This window comes from Talaromyces amestolkiae (genome assembly GCF_001896365.1).
Source record: "Talaromyces amestolkiae strain CIB chromosome Unknown scaffold11.1, whole genome shotgun sequence".
NCBI lineage: Eukaryota > Fungi > Ascomycota > Eurotiomycetes > Eurotiales > Trichocomaceae > Talaromyces > Talaromyces amestolkiae.
Genome location: NW_024468047.1, coordinates 410,642 through 432,678, shown reverse-complemented (window position 1 = coordinate 432,678; position 22,037 = coordinate 410,642). Strand labels below are relative to the sequence as shown.

General features: G+C 48.8%; 6 protein-coding genes across 6 annotated transcripts; 3 read left to right on the top strand and 3 right to left on the bottom strand.

Moving 5' to 3' along the window:
• Nucleotides 1–236: 236 nt before the first annotated feature.
• BHQ10_006107 (uncharacterized protein) lies at nucleotides 237–6,897 on the bottom strand (the record flags this gene model as incomplete). The annotated part of the gene is made up of 11 exons (XM_040878657.1): nucleotides 237–421; nucleotides 481–1,088; nucleotides 1,942–2,912; nucleotides 2,969–3,022; nucleotides 3,080–3,212; nucleotides 3,636–3,709; nucleotides 3,756–4,475; nucleotides 4,522–4,819; nucleotides 4,867–5,851; nucleotides 5,937–6,680; nucleotides 6,732–6,897. The coding sequence occupies 11 exons, from the start codon at nucleotides 6,895–6,897 to the stop codon at nucleotides 237–239; spliced, it is 4,938 nt and encodes a 1,645-aa protein (XP_040734611.1).
• A 3,899-nt stretch (nucleotides 6,898–10,796) lies between these two features.
• Nucleotides 10,797–13,445, bottom strand: BHQ10_006106 (uncharacterized protein; the record flags this gene model as incomplete). The annotated part of the gene is made up of 4 exons (XM_040878656.1): nucleotides 10,797–12,687; nucleotides 12,746–12,989; nucleotides 13,054–13,258; nucleotides 13,332–13,445. The coding sequence occupies 4 exons, from the start codon at nucleotides 13,443–13,445 to the stop codon at nucleotides 10,797–10,799; spliced, it is 2,454 nt and encodes an 817-aa protein (XP_040734610.1).
• Nucleotides 13,446–13,822: 377 nt separating this feature from the next.
• BHQ10_006105 (uncharacterized protein) lies at nucleotides 13,823–15,557 on the top strand (the record flags this gene model as incomplete). The annotated part of the gene is made up of 4 exons (XM_040878655.1): nucleotides 13,823–13,943; nucleotides 14,025–14,589; nucleotides 14,651–15,139; nucleotides 15,197–15,557. The coding sequence occupies 4 exons, from the start codon at nucleotides 13,823–13,825 to the stop codon at nucleotides 15,555–15,557; spliced, it is 1,536 nt and encodes a 511-aa protein (XP_040734609.1).
• Nucleotides 15,558–16,116: 559 nt separating this feature from the next.
• Nucleotides 16,117–18,564, top strand: BHQ10_006104 (uncharacterized protein; the record flags this gene model as incomplete). Its single annotated transcript, XM_040878654.1, has 1 exon — nucleotides 16,117–18,564. One exon carries the CDS (start codon nucleotides 16,117–16,119, stop codon nucleotides 18,562–18,564), a length of 2,448 nt encoding a protein of 815 aa, XP_040734608.1.
• Nucleotides 18,565–19,043: 479 nt separating this feature from the next.
• BHQ10_006103 (uncharacterized protein) lies at nucleotides 19,044–20,639 on the top strand (the record flags this gene model as incomplete). The annotated part of the gene is made up of 1 exon (XM_040878653.1): nucleotides 19,044–20,639. The coding sequence occupies one exon, from the start codon at nucleotides 19,044–19,046 to the stop codon at nucleotides 20,637–20,639; it is 1,596 nt and encodes a 531-aa protein (XP_040734607.1).
• Nucleotides 20,640–20,753: 114 nt separating this feature from the next.
• Nucleotides 20,754–21,704, bottom strand: BHQ10_006102 (uncharacterized protein; the record flags this gene model as incomplete). Its single annotated transcript, XM_040878652.1, has 4 exons — nucleotides 20,754–21,422; nucleotides 21,476–21,554; nucleotides 21,616–21,628; nucleotides 21,680–21,704. 4 exons carry the CDS (start codon nucleotides 21,702–21,704, stop codon nucleotides 20,754–20,756), a joined length of 786 nt encoding a protein of 261 aa, XP_040734606.1.
• Nucleotides 21,705–22,037: the final 333 nt, after the last annotated feature.

The window sequence follows — 22,037 nt, the reverse complement described above, 5'->3', positions numbered from 1 at the left end:
AAAGAAGCCACCTTTACAGATGATCACTTCTCAGCTCTAGATTTCGGCAGATGTACGGAAAAAATTAAATAATGACTGCCTGAGACGCTGTTGGGCAGATGCCAGTCAAACCAAACAGTCAAGTGACGATGACGCCGAACACGAGTACTAATCCGAACGAGACTAGCTTATCTACCAGGGTTAGGGCTGATATACTCATCTCTCTTTACTCAAGAGTACACTATCATCCAGATGATCTACTGCGGAATCTTGACCACCACCTTGCCGGTAATACCATCGTCTATGAACCTGTTGATCAGGTCTGCCGTATCCTCAAACTCATAGACCTTGACTACAGGCTCAATCCGTCCCTCCACAGCCTGCTGGAGCAACTCACTCATTTGCTTCTCGCTGCCCACCGAGGATCCAACGATCGATATTCCTTTATACCATCACTAAGCATCAGCCATTGCCCTCTTCCCGAGGAATTGTAAGACTCACCCCTAGCAGCACACATAGTCGCCGAAATAGGCAACTCAAGGTCATTCCTCGGCAATCCCACACAAACAATCATGCCCATATTCCGTACCACATTCGGCGCCATCTCAAACGCCTCTTTCGTGCCTGGCACGACGATAGTAGCATGCGCACCTTCACCACCCGTCAACTCATGCACTCTCGCAGGGACGTCCGTCTCAGTCTTGAAATCGACAAACGCCTCCGCGCCACACTCCAGACTAAGCCGCCGTTTCTCCTCCCCCGAATCAATCGCAATGACACGATACCCTTTGTTTCTTGCCGCAATCTGAACACCCAAATGCCCCAATCCGCCCCCGGAGCCGGAAATAACTACCCAAAACCCACCGTCTTCCCTTTTCTCTCCCGCTTCACTTCTTTTTGCATTCTGTAGAAAAACGCTAGAATCAAGCTTCTCCACAGCCCCAACCATCGTCAACCCCGCACACAACAACGGCGCCGCAACTTCCTCCTTGAGGTCTGCCGGGATCCGTGTCAAGAACCGCGCATCCGCAACGACATACTGCTGCAATGTCCCGGGGACATGGCGACTCGTATTCCGTTGCGAAGCACAATTGTGATACCATCCTCTACTACAAACAGAACAGGTTCCGCACGCGCTATACAGCCATTTCACACCTACCCTTTCACCCACAGAGGCCAACGATGGTGGCAGAGAAGGATGTGTCTTGACGACAGTGCCGATTCCTTCGTGTCCAATTATGGGGTTGTAGGACGCCCAGTTTAGGACTGCGCGGACTTCGGAGTGGCTGTCCCCATTTCCTATTAGTTTGCTTCTAAAAATTCGTAGATGGGAAAGAAGATACCAAAGACCAGTACAACTCAATTTAATCAAAACTTCATTCGGCCCTGCTGGTTCTGGCACGGGGATGTCGTCGCGGATCGAGATGTGGAATGATTCGCCTGGTGAGAGGACTTGGGCTGCGCGTTGGATTTGGGGGATTATTGTTGTTGCCATTTTCTTCTTTTATCACACGGGTAGGTTTGATTTTTTGACTTCAATCATTTAAAGGATTTACTGGTTGTTTTGGTTGGTTTTGTATAGCCACTGTTCTGATGTATGCTGTAGGTGGGAGATAGATGTCCCGATATCCTTTGCCGTTGTTCATGGATAGCCGAAATTGGTACATCAGTACAGCGAGACAAGCAACCATGAACGAAGCCCCGCAGATTTCGACTGAGATGTTAAGATCGAGATGAGTAATCCTGAAAACCGCTCAATGAATTGTATAGGTTACTACGTAGCTAGCATGAAATAAGCAGTGCAAATCTAGTGTTTTCGCCTTCCAAGGTTATCTCGAAATGATGTATAGGGGTATCACTTATCATTCAACAACATAACTATTCTACACCTCACCAGAGCAGCTACTAATACTACTACTCTAGTATATTCCAAAAACTCCCAAAACCAACTTCTCCACCAACCACCGCGCCAACTGACCCGTAACAGCAAGCGCAACAGCTCTCAAATAACCACAATTCAGCAGAATATACAGCGCCTCAATATTATTCAGCAGCACCAGATGTGTCGATGCCGTTCCCAGCGATAAGAATGACATCAGGGATGGCATGTTGAATGCAGATGTGAGCGTCGCGAGTAACATGGAGGGGTTGCCGAACAGGCCGAAGATTGAAGTTGAGCCGGGTGTGGTGCTCGTGCTGGTGACAGCAGCATCACCCAGCGCCGGCGCACTCGGCATCGACGCAGCCGACGTCACAGTCGCAAAGGTCTTGTGCAACATCGTAACAGCAGGGCTGTCAGCCACCGAACTCCCGCCTTCGGGCACCGCGACTTCTTTCGATCCCCATATCACCATGAGTATGGGGAACAGTTTCGGACAACTACTCACAAACAACGCCGTACTAACGGCGTTTGGGCTCGGAGGTGGTGGCGGAGGAAGAGTTTGGAACTGAGCGGGTGAAGTTGATACGCGGCGTAATTGTCCTTGCCCTTGCTGTGCCGGTGGTGAAGAAGGATCGGGAGGCCAACCGTAACCACTTGTAGATGCATTTCCAGTGCTATACGCTGACGCTGACGCTGAAGGATGCAATCCCAGCATATCCAAACTCGACGGCGAGCGACTCACATTCGCAGACGCAGAGACGAAACCCGTCGCAACTGTAGGCGTCGACGGCGTCTCATTTGTGTCTGCGCCAGCGGCAAGAGACGACGATTGCGTATGCGACCGTTTCGAGATTACCGAAGCACCCAGACGAACGACTAGATGATGCGCCAGTGTCGCCAATGCATTGAGCGAGAGAAAGAACAAGTATTGCACGATGATCGGGGTTGTGGACAGCGGCGTCGATGCGAGGGTAGACGATTTCTCGATGCGGGCCCATGTCAAGTACACGTCGAAGAGGAGCAGGAGCACGCCGAGACGTATAATCGAGCGCTACCCAAATACTCATCAGCACAGTCAATACACCAGTCAATTGAGCGTAGACTTACATCAAAAGCCTTATCATCCCTCCCCAACCGATTAAACAATAAATGCCGATAAACCTATTCTCATCAGCACCTCTTCCCCAACTCCTTTACTCAAGACATGAGCGATCCCACCTGAGGCTTTATAAGCACCAAATCAATGAACAACACCACATTATCATGCTCAACATATTTATCGGCGAACCGCTTGCAGCGCGGACACTGCGTCAGTCGCACCCCTTTGCCGAGCGCGCGGTCATCGGCTTTGCTGTAGGAGGTGTACAGATGGGAAACCGGGTAGGAGCATTCGATACATATAGGCATTTCGTCAAGACATGTTCATGAACAATAATGGGGTTTGACAGCGCAATTGCGTTGCGACGTCGGAGTTGGAGTTGATAGAATGATTGACAAGTTGATGGTAGCTGGATCTTCGGGCGAGACCCCGTGCTAAGATGGGAACGGTTAGCGTTGTTTACCAATCAATGCCACTTCAGAGATACACTTTCAGCCAATAACGTTGTTTTATATGTCTGTAGTTGTGCATTTACATCGCATCGCTCATTAGGTATTATAGTTTTATATCGTTCAGACTAGCTACGGATCAAGATCAAGCCCGTCAAGTTCACCCTCCAACCCCAACAGCCCTTTTGCATATTGTCCTCGTAGCCTTTGCTCCACCTTGACGAACCGTCTCTCGTGGTTTGAATCTGGTGTGAGGTGCTCATCGCCTTGCACGACCCGACGGGTATAAACTGGTTCATTCTATCAAACAATTAGTATCATCCAAGTCTATTGACGAACAACTTACCTCGAAAAACTCTGGCCCCCGTACATATGGAGGCCCCCGTCCTACTGCAGCCGTGCGCATCCATGCAGCTTCACAGCCAGCTGCAATCGCCTCGGCAGACTGCCATCCCGTCACACGAGAGGTACCGCGAAGTGTCGACACGGTCCAGTCTCGCTGTGTCGGATCGGTATATTGAATACCCGCGACGAACAAAGTCATAGTGGCCTGTATCCATGCACCACCCAGATTTGGGTTCAAGTTGCCAACTTCCTGCACATATAGTTGCGGATAATATATACCAGCAGCTATCCTTCCAGTAGTCTGAGCAAACTGAGCTGTCGTGGCAGCTGCTGTTGTCGCCGCCATCATTGCGGCTGGGGGCATACTAGGGTGCAGGCGGTTTAGTATTATCCTACCAGCATAGTAATATCCCCAGAGCACAGCAATGCTGTCGGATCGGAATTGTATCGCTGGGCCAAAAGGTGAATCAACTGGTGTTGTGGTATCGGGTGGTAACGGTGCAAAGCCTTCTCCCAATTGACTTTCATAATACTCATACGCAGCTAGTATACTTTCCCATTCGGCCTCTGCTTCTTCCAATGTTGTGTCATCATCATCCACAAAGCCCGAATATGGCGGTGATTCGCCCATGGTAGTGAATGCAGCGGGCGCTGGAACTGGACCTCCTGTGGGCGCCATACCATACATCGGTTTCTGTGTCGAGCTTTGGCTTGGTGGTGGCTATACCCGTTAGTGGAATAGCTTGATAATTGAGAATGATACATACCTGATTGTTACCAGGCGGCCCTTGTGGTCCTCCAGGAGGTCCCATCCCAGGTGGCCCTCCAGGCTTTCCCCCTGGAGGTTTGGGTGTAAACCGACCGACAAACTTGAAAAATCCGGGATGCGGACGCCAATCACTCCCAGCAGCCTCAAGGCTTTGGAGCTTTCTCTTGCGATCTCGATATCCAAAATCCATCATGCGAGCCATCAAAAGGACAAGATGGTCCCAACTGCCATAGATTGCGTCTGCTCTGCCGAGTCCTGCACGAGGAGGAATTGCATCCCATCGTTCGATTGGGGTACTAGAACTGATTAGTGAAAAGCGCTACTTGTGAGGTGTAAAACATACAGTAGTCTGTTACCACTGAGCATACTCTGAAACGTATCGTGTTTTGCGTACCACCACCACAAATCACATTGTATTCGAAAGTTGTCAATATCTTTTCGTGAAAAATGCCTTCTCTTGACCTTTGAGTAGACGTCCACTCGCCCGATTTGATCATAATCAACAGCTCTACCTATAAGCCGAGACACAACTTTGGCGTCTACTTCAGACTCTTTCGCGGCAAACGGATCGTCTTCCGCGTAGGTATACGATGAAAAAGGGTCGTATGGTCCCGACCAGGCAGATTTTTGCGACCTTACAGTCCGACGATAGGCTCTGAGATCTCGTGTCAGCCCTGCAAAGTCGATTTCTTTCAGCAGCTGTGCGGCGCCGGCGACATGTCGATCCCACTTCGTATGATCCGCTGCAGTGACTTCGTAGAACGCAAGAAGTAGCGTGGCAGCGAGAGTAGCTACTTGTTTTCGACGCACAGGGAGGCCGACAGCCTTGGAGACTTTTCTCAGCGCATATTCATAATGCTTGAATGTAATTGTAAAATGACTCTGCTGTAGTCTGGCAATATGAAGACTGCTGATGGCCAGAATAGACTGTAATAGTCCTGGATGCTCAAGTGATTTCAAAGGCATGATATAACTCCACAGCCCTTGCTGCGACACTGGCACTGGTCCGCCAAAGAAAGGCGCCGGGCTCGCGTTGTGTCGCTCCATGATCGAGATGGCAGGGGCCGTGGCGTGCATAAAATGTACCCAGATTCGGGCGGTTTTGGGATTATTCAGCGGCGAGGAGCCCATTGAAGGTTGATAATTCGCAAGGATGTTTGGCTCGTTGAGATACGTATTGTACGATCGCATGACATCCTGTTGTGCCGAAGCCATGATGAGATTCATTTGATTGTATCCCTCTTCCTCAGTCACGTCTTGTTGCTCGTCGTCGGAATCGACGTCGTAATAATCATCTTCCAAGTCTTCATAGATCGTCGGTATCAGGGCTGCTTGGTTCCAAGTACAAGGACCAGTCATCAGCCACATACATCGCCAGGTCACTCGACAAGAAATTGTTCAAACAGGTCTTACCTTCCTGTTCAGCATCCCACGCGTAGTAGACCTGAGCCTGCTGGAAGGTATCGTCTGTGTAGAACCCGATGGTGTCCGCCATGCTCTGCACGGCTGGATCGTGCTGGGCTATCACCGGATGAGTGTCTGGATTCTGGTAAGACGGTAGGCTGGCGTGTGCCGTCGTCTGCTGATAAGCAAGGTCATGACTGCCTTGGAAGGCGGTCTCGGGCAGCGTCAGGTAAGCAAGCTGATCTGCAGATGACCATGTGTGGACATGGCTGGCGAAGTCGTCCCCMGGGACATGGATCGCTTGGATCGCTTGAGGCGCGATGGTCGGATCTGTCTGTGGTGTCTGAAGAGGGATTGTAGGATAGACAGGTTGGTGTAGGTGCTGCTGCTGAATGGGCTGGGTGGCATAAGTAGCGACTGCGGGGGGTACATAGGGGAGGCGAGGTGCCAGTAAGCGCTGTTGACGATTGAGCGCTTGCCCAGCGATGGGCTGTCTTTGTTGATGTTGTTGTTGTTGTTGGAGTCGTTGAAGTTGTTGCAGCTGTTGCAGTTGGACTTGTGGTGGCAGAGGAGGAAAGTGCGTCACAGGGGCCTGCAAATTGGCAGGAACCCTCGGGTCGTAGCCCGCGACGGGACCCAACGCATTTTTGAAGATGACTCTCTGCGTGTATCCTTCGCAGTCTCGCTTTGCTTTGATGCAATTATTGCATCGCGGCTTCTCCTCCCCGCACTTGATGCGTCGTCTTCTGCAAGCTGAGAGATGTCAGTAAATAAATTGTTGTGTTTTGGGAAAAGGTATCGTACTCAGACATCCTGTCTTGGTCCTCCTCTTGCGATCCCGAGCGGGGGCAGCGCTGGTGTTGGCCGTCGCTTCGGATTGCCCTTCTGACGGTGTTTGCTTCACAGACTCAGACTCTTTTCGTTTCGCAGGCTTGTCCCCACCATGGCGTGTGCGATCTTGCTCGTCCATCCGGCCAGTGCCTGCTATGATTTGAATTGGTGAAAAGCGACCGGTGAGAGATATGAGGGGAAAGAGGATGAAACTGATTTTCCTAAACTTACTGAGATGCTTGATTTATGCTTATCATATATACTTATGGTGTTAACTTGAACTAGTGGAGGTGTGTAAGACATGCCCTTAATTGATTGGGAAGACCGGTTTCCACAAGAGCCTCCACCTGGTCGTTGGATGGAAATTGACTTTGAGACTTCTCTCGCGCAGCCACTCGGAAATCGAAAACTGGGGACAATGCACGTTTGAGGTGTCAGTCAACGGTGAGACTCCCACATACGTCCGTATGCATCGATTCCCCTCTATCATTGACGGGGCATGTAATTACTAGCCGATTACTACTAACTACTAAGTTGATCAAAAGCATGGCTGATGCATCGGCTACTGTACTACCAACCCGGCCCTCTAGGATTGTCACTTCTGTGATGTGTCAGATTTTTCTCAGAGCCGGAGAAGCAACTCGTGCAACAATGAGATCTCCTGGGATTAACCGCCCTTGCCATGCAGAAGCATGGTCACTCGCCCGTGTGTGGTTGTGCAGAGATTGTGGGGAGGTATAATACGCATGCTGATATTGGACTGACACCACAGGAAATGCCACCCATGGTCTGCGTGGCCAGTGACCTCCTCACAAGGCATATTCATTTTCAGCCTCATTCTTTTGTTTATTCTTTACGGAGTAGACTCGGTAGAGTCTAAAATCTGCGGAGATACATGGTCGAGTTGAGTCGGGGTGGGACGCTCCTCGCGGTTTGAGTGGTGGTTCGAGACTACTTGGCTCGTGCTTGGGTCGGAAGACTCAAAAGGAAGATCCTAATTACGGTATCTCCCGATCTCGCACAAGTCACCGTTTAGTATGGCATTACATGCAAAATACGTAGTCGGAATCTCTGGACATGAGGCCGATTGTCGCAAGGCAGACTTTGATCCAATTCATACTGTAATGATGGAGAAGCTGTGATAGCACTAGTCTGCTAGCGCAATTGCGCCGAAGTGTCAGACGCGAAACGAAACGGAAATCAACAGACCCACGTCAACATCAACTGTACTCTGGAGACAAGAGACCCAAGTTGACCCAAAAACTAGCAAGGCCAGGACTTAGCCACTTTGGGACTCATATTGCGAGATAGGCTCATTTTAGTGTCGCTTTAGCGCACCCGCCCCGCTAAACCGATTTTCTGCCGCCCAATCCAGGCTATTGTGGCCCCCTACATAGTACTCAAAGCTTTTAGCACCAAGTCTTCGACTCCTCGTACGTGCATTCAGCTCGATTGTGGCAGACTGGCACTGAATCGTCTGCTTATTGGCAACTGCTAAGCCATATGAAGGCGCAACGAGCCACAGCGAGCAGTGGGTACGGGAAAAGTTGCCCGTTTAGGATTAACATCAATTCTCCGATTCATCATCCTAGCACCTTAGCACGAACCGTCATCCGGTGGCTTTCCCGCCCAATTTCTGATTAGTGATAACAACACTAATATGTCGAGAGCAGATTGGACTTGATACGTCCAGCGTAAAGCTTGGCTCGCGCAGTAGGACGAATTTGGTGATCGATTCGGAGGAATCTTTTCCCCATTCGACGTGAGATCTGACCCGTGGCCCGATTTGCTACGGAAAACGTCCTTAGTCTTAGTTTCCATGTGGCCGACTCCAATGACATCCGACTAGGGTCTTGTCGAATCATGGAAATTCGTCTCCTGCCGATCGCTAATGTCCTTACGAACGATCTAGCTGTGTACGTAGCACTCGATAACTTGCCAAATTATGGGTCAGATCTCGGGTATCTACAGACTACAATCCTATGTCTTAGGATCGGTTATTATCAAGCTTATGGTCTTACTATGCGCTTGAAGAATTTTCCAAGCTAGTCTCGTACGTACAATGTACATACGAGACGACGAACCACCCTAGCCACGATGCCTTATATGGAAGTACACATCCGGGGAGATATGCATAGAACTTACGTTCCTTTCCGGAAATGGAGGCAAGTCACTCCGACAATGTCAGTCGATTTACCCCTTTTCGTCCAAACCATATAGTAATCTGCCCTTTTGCCTCATTCGAGTGAATCGAGTCTTGTCTTTGGTTGATGCTGGTGCACACGCCCTCTCAGCTTCGTATAAACCCGAGTCCCGAGGAGAGCCAACACGAATAGACCCTCAAACTCAAAGAGAGAAAAAGAAAATAAGAATTGAGCTTGTAGAAAAGGGGTAAATAGTAAACATGAAAAGCTACCAAAGTCAAAGCATAGACCTTAAAGGCTTAAAGCATAAACGAGCTGCATTGCGGACATGTGGATGCGGCTATGAAAATTTAGAATTGTCACCGGCGACTTAATTGGGCGGTTTCATTGAAAATTGCTAGGGTCACGATAAAGGTTGAGGTCATACATACATGTACCCTAGAAATAGTAGAAGTTCGAAAATAGAAAGGTCATGAGACTCGAGAGTAGGTGCATACTATGGCTTAGCTGGACATGCACAGGGGATCAAGGGTTCTCTCAATAATATGTGAAGAAATAATTCAGGGATTGACGAGAGCGATAGGATAGAACCAGTCTGTTCTCTGGGTGATTCATACAAATCCCGAAGAAAAAATCGACATCATTGTTCAGCTACGAATGGAAAAAGAATAGCTTTGTCTTGAAGATAAAGGAATGTTAAGAAGGTTACGGTGGAAAAAAAAGATAAGGTCCTATTGGGAATCGAACCCAAATTTGCGACATCAGAAATCACCGTGCTAACCATTACACTATAGAACCGATGTTCTCCAGCTTGGCGCTTATTTAGTAATATATTATGTTACACAACAGATTATCTAGCTGGCACTGATTCATTGCATACTATGTCCATTTTGAATCCATCACAAAGCAGGCAAAAACTGTGAAGTCTCATGACACCAACCCCTGCCTAGGTGGTTTATGAGTTCCATGCATTTGAAATTGCTCACTAGGGTCTTTGTTAGTGGAGTATTTTCTTGCAGATTGTTACAGCCATGCCCCGCAAGAAATTATACCTGCCTTTGAGCCGGCCCTGCGCAATGCACACATACGGGCTTACAGCTGCTCAAAGGGAAGTTTCTTGGTCTGATCTATTCAGGCTCAGACGACATGTGGGTCTTTCTCGAACTACGTAGGACGAAAAACTACATCAGACGAAAAGTTCAAATGAACAAATCTGATGGTGTTTTCATACAATCATCCCCCAATGGATTTCTTCCTCTAGTGAACTGGCAGTTGGGACACTCAGTCTTTGATCTTGGTCTATCATTAGGAAAGCTATCTTCTCCGTGATGACGTACTCGTCCGAGGAACCTAGGCGTATTTGTAGCCCGATACTCCGGCTTCTCTATGGCACGCTCTAACTTAACGAAGAGGATTTCTAGGAAACTTCTATATCCGACATGACGACTACTTTGAAGCTTGCTGTGTTTACTGGAAGCTTATGTATCCTTTCAACACTCGTCCAACGTGTCTTTCCGTCGTTGGATAGATCCTTTTCTCGTGCAGAAGCTGATCAGATATTACAAAAATCGTTTCAGATGTCGTGGAGGACTGGTATCCCCCCTCAGTCCTGTAAGTCTTTTGCCTGTCCAAGTGGTAGAGATGCGGATGCTCATGCCGATGACAAGCACACAACAGGACAATATAAGAGCTAGGGAAGACGGTTATGATGGTAACGCATAGGAAAGCAGTCTTTACAGGGAACCAGCACCGGTAAATCGGTTTGCTCGATGCCCTTCAATATCTAGGAATCCATGATGACGGCTAATGCAACATCATCAAGTACAGCCTACATCTCCCAGACTACATTCATACATTCTCGCTCTTCTATCGAAGCCTATAATAGAAATTTATTCTATAAGCCACGCCAAGTGCTATATTGATCTATGAAATGTGTAACCGACGAAATGACGGTATTTGCATTCCAACGAATATCAATCTCATAACCGCGACTATTCACCACCCAAGATCCAACCATGAAGTCCCATTCACTGAAAGCATATTTATCCAGAAACACCCGGACATCTTTATTCTCTCCCGGTGTCAAATAAACCTTGGCAAACCCCTTGAGTACTCCGTCCACATACACCTGAACCACCTCATGCCCAGCAACCGCCCCTACATTGATCACGTTTACCACCACACAAACATCGATCGGTGACTCAATATCGACATGGAAGTCACCAAACTCAAACTGAGTGTATGATAAACCATGTCCAAAAGCAAACAAAGGCGTGGGATGTTGGCGCGCACGGTATCCCATTTTCAGCCCTTCCCTATAATGCACCTGCAATTCTTCGTCCGTCGGGAAATTCCCAAAGGATGGAGAATCCTCAATTCGTCGCGAGAATGTCACTGGAAGCTTGCCCGAAGGGTTGCAGTCGCCGCTCAAAAGATCAGCGAGCGCGTTTCCAACTTCTTGTCCTGCGAACCAGCATTGGAATATGGCGTCTACATGATCAATCCATGGCATCATGTTTATGGGGGATCCAGTCTGGTTGAAGAGTATGCTCTTGGGTGCTGCTTGTGCCACAGTGCTGATCAAGTCATTCTGTAGGGGGGACAAGTCCATGGACTGACGATCGAAAGACTCTGACTCGTACTCTTTGTTGTTTGCGGTAAAGATCAGAGCAATATCACATTGATCAGCCAGCGCAGAAATTTCAGGTGTAATACACGAAGGCAGGTTTTCGCTGAAACCCACCTGCGTTGCTTGCGGTGCCATTGTGAAGACTGGCGAGGGCGAGGGCGCAAGAGTCGAGAATGCATCGATGATGACTTCGTATTCGTGGCCCGCTTCCATTTCGATTGTCGCGCGCACTTCAAAATCGCCTGGCTGCATAATGTATTCAACTCGCACATCGGTGAATCCATCATGTTGCAATATGGTTCGACCATCAACCCGGATAGAAGTTCTACCACATGCAGAAATGCCAAACGTGTGAGTGCCGCTGGTTCGGGGTTTGAGGACGAAGCGCATACGACTGCAGTGCTGCGGAGACAAATCTTTGATCCGGTTATCAATGACTAATGTCCGTGTTCGCTCTAGGATTTCGTGGTGGATAAGATTATCGTTGGAAAATTCCGAGCCATTGTACCAATAGCAATCGACGCCAGGTTTCCCAGTGCTCGGAGCAGTCATCACATCAAGACTAGCGGAAGGTATCTTCTTGAAAATGGGAACTCCTAAATGGTATTGGATGTCCGCGTTGACAAATTTTCGCCGCAGAGCTTCAATTGGGGAAATGCAATATGTCGGAGTCATAGACGCACTTCCTCCGCCGTGTATCACCGGTTGTGAGGCAGGAGATCCAAACACAGCTATCTTGAGAGGCGAAGAGGTTGAAAGCGGCAACAAATTCTCGTGATTTTTTAGCAGCACAATTCCTTCTGAAGCCGCTGATCGTAACAGCTCTGCTGGGGTTTCCTCTCTTGTGATGTCTCTCTCGGGGCTGGTATTCTCGTCCGAACCAACCTTAGCCGCAAGCTTGATAACGTCGGCAGCAAGGGAGTCAATGTGCGATTCACAAATATTTCCTTCTTTCACGGCTTTCAGAAGGTATTCGCCACGAAATCGTGCGGGTCCTGGTAACTCTAAGGCAACGCCCGCGGTGACAGGAGGGACAGTAGAGTAGACGCCTTCAAAGTCGGAAATAACAATTCCATCAAACCGCCACTCGTTTCTCAACAATTCCTGGATAAGTTTCTCATGCTCGGACATGAATGTACCATTGACCTTGTTATATCTGTCAATCGCTGTCATTATATAAACGTACATTCGAGTATGTAGCGTAATGTGCCTACGCTGTCATTATTGCCCAAGGAGCCGACTTGCTCAAAAGTACTTGAAAAGAGTAGGCATATAGCTCTCTCAGAGTCTTTTCATCTACCACAGTGTTGGATTTCTTGCGTTCGGTCTCACACTCGTTTCCCAAAAAATGCTTGGGACAAGCCGACACGCCTTCTGACTGCACTCCATTCACAAATGCTGCACCGAGGAGCCCGGAAAGTGTTGGATCTTCCGAGTATGCTTCAAAGTTTCGGCCACCTGCGAACGGAGTTATCAATACAAATCTTCAATGTCGGGTCTCTTGAATATGTCTCGAACTTACCCAGAGGAGACCGATGGAGATTGATTGTTGGAGCGAGGAGCATCCCAACATTTTTCACCTTGCATTCCTTACCAATTGCTTGGCCGATCTGAAACACGAGTTCAGAGTTGAACGTCGAGCCAACACATGCCGCGCATGGAAAGCATGAAGCTTTTGTGGACGCGTGAATGGATTCGCCCCTGACGCCGTTCGGACCATCGCTCGTCTATGCGAAGTCTTAGTCAATTTGTCGTATGGTTTGAAGCAAACGAAGAACACAAGCAATAATAGAAGCGTACTTTGATTGCTTTTATTCCGTATTCTGGTAGACTAGCCGTGCGCCAGTACGAGGCGCCTGCGAGCAAGGAGACTTTGTCCTCGAGTGATAATTTCTGTATTACTTCGGCCGCCATGATTTCACGATAATGAATGTGAGTCAATGGTGATCCATTCATGCATTCTCCAGCGATGCGCTTCCCCATTTGAGAATTCTATATCTGGAGCTATGGGTCGGATCTCCCGGCGTACGTATGAAGGGAACGGAAAACCCGAGTCCCCAGAAAACTTTGCTAGAATCCACCTCCAAATCTCCTATCATTAACATTGTTTGCTCAGTATAATATTTGTGGAGATTCTGGGGTATCCATTCCCAACGGTCCCTAAAACCCCGCAAACTTTCTGACTCGGTGTGATAGGAACCGAGCTGCCCTCCGAATGTAGGGTCATAAGAGCCGGCTTTCGCCAGATCATCCATCTGTCAACCGATACTCACGAAATTCAATTATACAAGATGGCCGACACGAAACTATCCAGCGATCACATCGAGCTGAGCGAGCCTGCATTCTTCCAGCTCGATCGTGATTTGTCTCTCTGGAACTTGTTGCAAAAACATCGAAGAGCTCTTCTCATCTGTAAGACTCCAGGCCCTAACTATCTTATCTATAATTATACATCTCACGGTAACTGGCAAACTACTCACACGTCCCTGACAGGTAGCATCTCATTCTCTTCAGCTATCCTCTTCGGGTATGACACAATCGTGAACGGGGCAGGCATTTCTATGCCTGCCTTTATCCTTTACTTCGGCAAGGTCGATGCTTCGGGGAGTCTGTATCTTCCCTCTCTCTGGACTTCGCTTTGGACCTCCATGTCCGCGCTCGCCCAGGCGCTTTCAGCCACAGCAGCAGGATACTTGGTTGACTATATCGGAAGAAAATGGTGCGGCGTGGCTGGCGGCGTCGTCTCTCTAGCTGGTGCGGCCGTGCAGTACACAGCAACGACATCTGGCAGCTTACTGGCTGGTAAGATTGTAAACGGTCTCGGAATCGGCTTGGCCATGGCCGTTGGTACAACATATGCTTCTGAAGTCGTGCCCCCTAGATTGGTCCCCGCTATTCAGAAAGGTATCGTCATCTTCATCCTCTTCATGCAAGGTGTGGCCATGGGTATCATTCGAGTCTTTGTGCCGAATATGGCAGAGCATGCATTCAGAACTGTATTTGCTATTCAGTTTGGTGTTGCTGCACTGGTGATAATTGCTTATACACTGGCGCCAGAGTAAGCTTTCAATCCGCATTTTCTGGTGTCATTTACTTTCAAGCTAATAACACTTCTCTAGATCACCTAGCTACCTGATCATGAAAGGCCGTCATGAAAGTGCCAAAAAGACTATTAGTCTTTTGTACGGCGAGGACTGTGAGCGAGACGAACGCTACGCCTACCTCGTCCAAACCATCGCCGAAGAAAATACGCGCCATTCCGATCAAGCAAGCTATCTTGAATGTTTCCAGGGGACAAATCTCAAGAGAACCCTCGTTATGAGCTTTCTTTTCGGCGCTGTAAACATCGGCGGAGCCCCGTTTCTGTCTCAGTCGATTTACTTTCTCATTACGGTGGGACTTCCGGTTGTGCATATTTTCGACGTCTCCATCGGTGGGTTTGCCCTCGCTATCATCATAATCGTAGCTACTGGGATTGGAATGAAGCACATTTCTCGTGATAAAGTCTTTATCGGCGGCTGCGTTATCAATTTTGCCGTTATGTTGATCGTGGGATGTTTATACTACGCCAAAGGGACGGGTCCTACCTGGGCTATTGCTGTTTTGATGTGAGTAAATCAGCTTCCTTAGCTTTGGATCCGGAAAAAGAACTAATATCTATCCAGGAATGTCCTGATCTCTCTGCAAGCCGCTTTCATGCAGGCTCCAGGTTGGAGTATCGCAGCCGAAATCTCGAGTCTTCGTCTTCGCGCCAAGTCCATGTCTCTTGGAATCATGACCCAGACAATTACTACCTGGGTTTTCACATTCACTGTACCCTACATGTATAACGTGGACTCGGGTAACCTGGGGGCCCGTACAGGCTTCGTGTTTGCCGGCCTCTCGATCTTTCTCATTTGGGGCGCTTTGACTGTTGTGCCAAATACTACCGGTCTTTCGCCTGGTGACATTGATGATTTGTATGAAGCGCATGTGCCGGTTCGACAATTTGCAAAATATCGAGAAGGGCAGGAGAGCAATGCTTAGATGTGAATGTGCTAGCATTGCAAGTCTTGTTTCCGGGTGATCGCCATAGTACATAGTATATACATTGATACTTCTCAATACAAGGACCTTTCGATATTTATAAAAAGTGATACTTCCATCCCAAGCTACCTAGGCTTGCTCAATTTTCGCATAATCGATCTAAATACTTTTAATGATGGATTCAAAACCCGAATAAAGGACTATCCCAATACATTATCTTGGCTCACAGCCAGTCGTACTGACCACTGATGTTTCGAAACCTTCTACCACTTTACCCCAGTGGAGAACCCCGCGGGGTCTCCCTTTTGTCAAGTGATGCATTTCGAAATCCCCACTATAAGAAAAATACAAGCAAGAATTCGTCCATCCAATAAGAATCGAGCTCTGACAATCGCACTTGGCTAGGGTTACTGACCATCGGAATTCCCGAGAAGAGCTTACCTTTCTCGGTGTATCTGACCCCGATGAGCGTCACGATATTGTAAAAAGAGTGAATTTATACATGAACGAAGAGTGATGGCCAAACAACGCAAAATATTCTGCTAGAAGTCTTTAAAAAATGCCACGCCACTGGAGTGAAACGGTAGACTGGATATGGGCATCCAACTGGGACGAAAGCCGCGATGTCGCTCGCATCGTGCAATTCCGGCGCTCATTCGCCCTCGAATCAGTGCCATCTGAATGTCTCATTCACGTCTCCGCTGACACGCGATACCGACTTTATGTGAATGGACGCAGCGTATGCTTTGGTCCTGCCAAAAGTCACTTGGGGGAATGGAATTACGAAAGTGTCGATATTGCGCCGTTTTGTAACGTCGGCCGCAACACCATCGCCATGCGCGTGTTGCGATATTCGGCGCAATTTCCGGGAAATATGTCGCTTACGAGGGCAATATTACCGGGAGTTATTGTGCATTCTGATGTGGTGGTAAGAGATCCAACCCAAATATTAATAAATATTGCACGTATCATAGCTAACGAAGGGAAGCCTGAGGTTGGGACCAACAGTAGCTGGCGGTGGAAAATAGATGAGGCCGTACGCATAGGTAGTAAGTCTGCTTGGGACCCAAATCTTGGGCCTGTGCTGCTGTCTATCAATGAGGATGTCGATGGCTCCAAGCAAGACTTGGACTGGGTACAGCCCAACTTCGACGACGGTACTTGGCTACCGGCCGTCAAGGCTACCATGAAGGCTCCCATGCTTCCAATTTTAGATCAGAGACGCCTAGCCAAGCGCTCAATCCCGCTTCTACCTGAGACCCCAGGCCGGTTTTTAGAGATCGTCAAATGCGACGCCGACACCCCCAGCCTTCAAGACTGGAACCATCTTATTCGACATGACCAACCACTTAAGATCGAAGCTGGCCGTAGAGTTACTGCCGTTTTCGCCGCAGAGACGTACACAACTGGGTTTATCTGCCTACAGATGCGCCAGGGCGCTGGAGCCAAAATCCGCATTCGTTGCGCAGAGTGCTTTGAACAGCCATCGGCCACACCCAACCCATTTGCTCGCATCAAAACTGACCGAACTGATGTCTCGGGAGCTCTTATGGGTAAAGATGACTACTATATCTGCGGGCGAGACACGCCAAGCGATGTTGTGGTCACCTATGAACCATTCTGGTTTCGAACATTCCGATACGTTGAGCTAGAGATAGAGACTCGGCCTTCTTCGCCATTAGAAATTTTGCAGATGACATTTCATGAAACCCACTATCCGCTAGAGAAAACGACACAAATCACAAAATTCCCTTCAGTTGAGGAGTCAAAGTTATGGGATATTAGTATCAACACGCTGCGCAACTGCATGCATGAGACCTACGAGGATTGCCCGTTTTACGAGCAGAATCAATTTGGCATGGACTCGCGATTACAAATACTTTTCACCTACCAGCTCTCCAACGACGATCGACTTGCCCGTAAATGCATGCAAGAATTTCACTCTAGTCGCCGGTCCGACGGGCTTGTTGAGACGCATTTCCCGTCGCCGCTTCCTGGTGTTAATATCCCCTATTTTTCGCTCTATTGGATCTTCATGGTATATGATCACATGATGTACTTTGGCGACGAGACGCTGGTGCGTCGCTATCTTGGCACAATCGACGGTATCCTCGACCACTTCCATCAGCGCATCGATGACAGTAATAACTTGGTAGGCCGCATGGCATGGGACGCATGGCCGTTCGTCGACTGGACGCAGCAATGGTCTGATCCGGGTCCTGACCACGACTTTCGTAATCTGGCTGTACCGCCTGCATACGCTCGTACGGGATGTATGACCTACAGCAGCTTGATATACTCACTGACACTGCAACGCGCTGCTCAGCTCTGTGAATTTGTCGGCCGGCGGGATACTGCATCTGAGTATCACCAACGCGCCGCTCAGCTGAACGCAGCTGTCATGAAACATTGCTTCCGCGGAGATTTCCTTGTTGACGGACCTGATAGCCCTCCCGAAGAGCGCAGCCAGCACGCACAAGTATTCGCCGTTCTCTGCGGCGCTCTAGAAGGCGAAACTGCTCGCACAGTCCTGCGCCACGCATTGGCCGACTCGAGCTTTGTGCGATGCTCTTACGCCATGTCCTTCTATGTCTTCGAAGCTGTGCGAACAGCAGGTCTTTATGACGAGCTGCGGAGTACATTGTTAGAGCCATGGCGCGACATGGTTCGTCAGAATTTGTCCACATGGGCCGAGTCAGCAGCTATGCCACGTAGTGACTGTCATGCATGGAGTTCTGTTCCAATTCATGATTTTGTTGCCAATGTAGCTGGCCTGACCCCCGCAACGCCCGGATTTAAACGTATACGGCTGGAACCTCGGCGCGAGCTTTGGAAGGAGATGTCGGGCTCGTTTGCAGTAGGCAACGGCTCAATAGCCATGTCGTGGAGTCCAGGAGAGCCGGTTGAGTTGGTGCCCTCATTCGATACCGATGTTGAGATTTGTGATGGAAGTGCAAGCACACTTTACAATGTGAAGAAGGACACAAAGCTGAGGTTCGATATTTGAGGACCGGACACGGTAGCTGAATACCTACGTACTATTTTAATAAGACTACGCCTGCATTTGTCATCCCATATACAATTGGAATATATAGGTCTTGTTGATCGACAATAACCTTAGGAGACACTCAATATCAATGAATCGGTACCCCGGGTCATCATTGACTTGGGCTTTGAAGACTTGTGAAGGAATGGTTCCAAATTTTGAACATCATAAAGCGATTTTTGAAAGAGTCTGAGTTTTTCATGCTCGCCATGTAGATGTTCGTTCGTAGAAGCCAGCATGAAGGTCTTCTAAATCTAGGAATCTCTCGCGGCGCTTGAGGCTTGACCGCCTACTAAATTCAAGCAGTTCCATTGGGTCAAGAAATATGGGGAACTTTAATGATTCTGCCGGCGGTGACAAAAAAAATTCCCGTCTCGACCGTCACTTTTCTTCACTTTGGTTCTGGAATAAATATCCAACAAAATACACAGACCAAAAACATGTTCGCCGTACCCGGTTGGTCGATATCGACCTCCGATCTGAAGTCGCAGAAGGATGTGTCGTCGAATAAGAACGAAACATCCAATGCCAAAACACCAGCAGCACCTGCGACCGGAGCCAACCAAATTGGGCAAGCAGGTGGTAACGAGAGTGCCAAGAAGAGAAAGAGAGACAATGGCGTGACCAAGTCTAATGTCGATGAGATGTTTAAACGACATATTGAGGGCCATATCGAGAAGAGCGGCAAGAAGAATAAGAACAAGAACAAGAAGAACAAGGAAAAGAAAGAGAACGGACAATCTGGAAGCAACGAGGCAGTAGTTCAGGAGACAAATGCTGAAGCTGGAGAGGGAAGAGCGAACAAGAAGCAGAAGAAGGCTCGCGATGAGGAAAAGAAGACATCAGTTACGGCCGGTGACACTCAACCCGCTACGACCACCGTAGTATCATTACCACCAGCTCCGCCCTCCACAGCAAAACTCACTCCCCTCCAGCAGAAAATGCGCGACAAGCTCGTATCCTCTCGCTTCCGTCACCTCAACGAGACTCTCTACACTACTCCCTCCAAACAGGCCCAGGCCATGTTCGACGCAAACCCAGAGCTATTCACAGAATACCATGATGGATTCTCACGACAAGTCAAAGAATCATGGCCCTCGAACCCCGTCGATGGCTATATTGCTGCTGTCAGGAAACGTGCCACTGTACCAGCTAATCACGACAAAAGGAGGCATAACAGCCAGAACAATGCAGGTGGTGTTGCACCTCTCCCACGCAGACCAAACGGTTTCTGCACCATAGCCGACTTGGGTTGTGGCGACGCCCAATTCGCGCGCTCCCTGACTCCCTCCGCTAAGAAACTTCAACTCAAACTTACCAGCTACGACCTGCAGTCTCCCGACGAGGCACTCGTTACAAAAGCTGATATTGCGAATTTACCAGTGACAGATGGAAGTGTCGACGTTACGATCTTTTGTCTCAGTCTCATGGGTACTAATTGGGTGTCCTTCGTCGAAGAAGCGTGGCGCGTACTCCGCGGTGATGGCAAAGGTGAATGCTGGGTTAGTGAAGTCAAGAGCCGATTCGGCAAAGTCAATCGCAAGAAAGCCCAAATTGGGCTCAAGCGCGACGACGCAGCGGGACTGTCAAATACGCAAAAGAAGAAGTTGAAGAACAAAAAGAAGAAAAAGAACGGGAACAATGAATCTGATGATGAGGATGACCAAGACGATGAAGAAATCTACGCCGAAGACGCCCAACCATCTGCCTCTAGTGGTAATGACGACACTGACATCTCCGCGTTTGTGGAGGTATTCAAATCTCGCGGCTTTGTGCTCAAGCAGGAATCCGTGGATAAATCGAATAAGATGTTTGTCAAGATGGAGTTTATTAAGGCTGGTGGGGCGCCTACAAAGGGCAAATATGCGGGGATTACGCCGGCGCCGGCTGGAAGGCCTGAGAAGAAGCAGGCGGCTGCTCCGGTGCAGACTAAGAAGAGGTTCATTGATCGAGATCGTGGGGATGATGAGAATAAAGGCATGACGGCCGAGCAGGAGGCCAAGGTTCTCAAGCCGTGTGTATATAAAATTCGATAGGCCTTTCACCGCAAGGATCGTAAATATCACGAAATACGTACTTGGATGCATATAATCACTCTTATTACTACATAATATTCCGAAAGCGAAGAGGATTGTATTTCGATGATAAGTCTAATTTCCACCCAATTGCCCAACAGCCCGACCCATCTCCTCCTCATCATAGATCCGGAACCCTTTCTCTTTCGTCACACTAGCCAACTGCACGTTCTTGGCGTCTAGTTTCTCCTCCATCACCTGTTTCAACGTCTTGAGCACAAGCGTCTCGGCCTCGGCAAGGGTCAATGATCGGTGATACTCATTCTGCAATTCAGCCTGGGCACCTTCGCTTCCGGAGCCGATAGCTTTGGCGTCGTATCGGTAAAACGTTCCCGACGGTTCGGCGTGATATCTACCTTGATCAGCATTCATCTCAACAGCAGAAGACACAAAGACGAACAGCTGTGGGCCATCCTCATCATAACCAGCAATCAGCAACGCAACCCCAAACGGGCGACTCATAACACTCTCCTCCCCATCCGCACCTTCACCAAACCTCAGCGCCAAATCGCAAATAGCCTGTGTACAACTCTCGACGCGGAGCGATTCCGCAAAATGGAACGCATGGTTTTGGCATTCGACGCGGGCATGTTCAATCATTGAGCGGGCGTCGGCTTGGAGACCGGACATGGCGCAGCCGATGTGTTGGTCGATTTCAACGATTTTCTCGACGGAGGAGGTTTCGAGGAGGGAGGAGGTTACTCGTTTTTCGACGCCCAGGACGACGCCTTCTGATGTTGCTACCTGTCATTGATGAGCGTTATTGACACAGGATGAAGGAGGATGGGTGGACGTACTCCGATGGCGGTCGAACCAAGTTTGATAGCTTCTAAGGAGTATTCGACCTGGAACAAACGACCTTCGGGGGAGAAGGTGCTATCAAATGACCATTAGTTTTTCAAGGCCCCTTCGATGCATTAGGGACAAAGCTCCATACTTGATACCGCGGTCTGTGAAGCTTTTAGCTATGGTTGATAATCATTAGGATGGCAGTAGCTTACCGTATTCTGATCGCGCAATAAACATGATGGCGACTTATCTGTGATTCCTGTCTATATGAAACAAAACGAGCTTCGAAAAGAGGTAAAGACGTAACTAGTTGAGTGTTCGTGAAGATGGATGATAGCAACAAGATGAGCGAGGATGTAGCAGGTAGCTCGAGCTAAGAGCTGTCGACGTAGTCCGCCGGTGCCTGGGCGGAGAGTGGCGCTAGACCAAATCCAGAATCTCCATACAAACTGTTTACAAGCAGCTTGGGCCGCATGAAAGCTACAACCACATCCTACGAATTCGAACGCGTTGCTCTTGAGAACTAACTATTTCGCGACCCGGACAATCACCAGCCAACTTACATTAAAG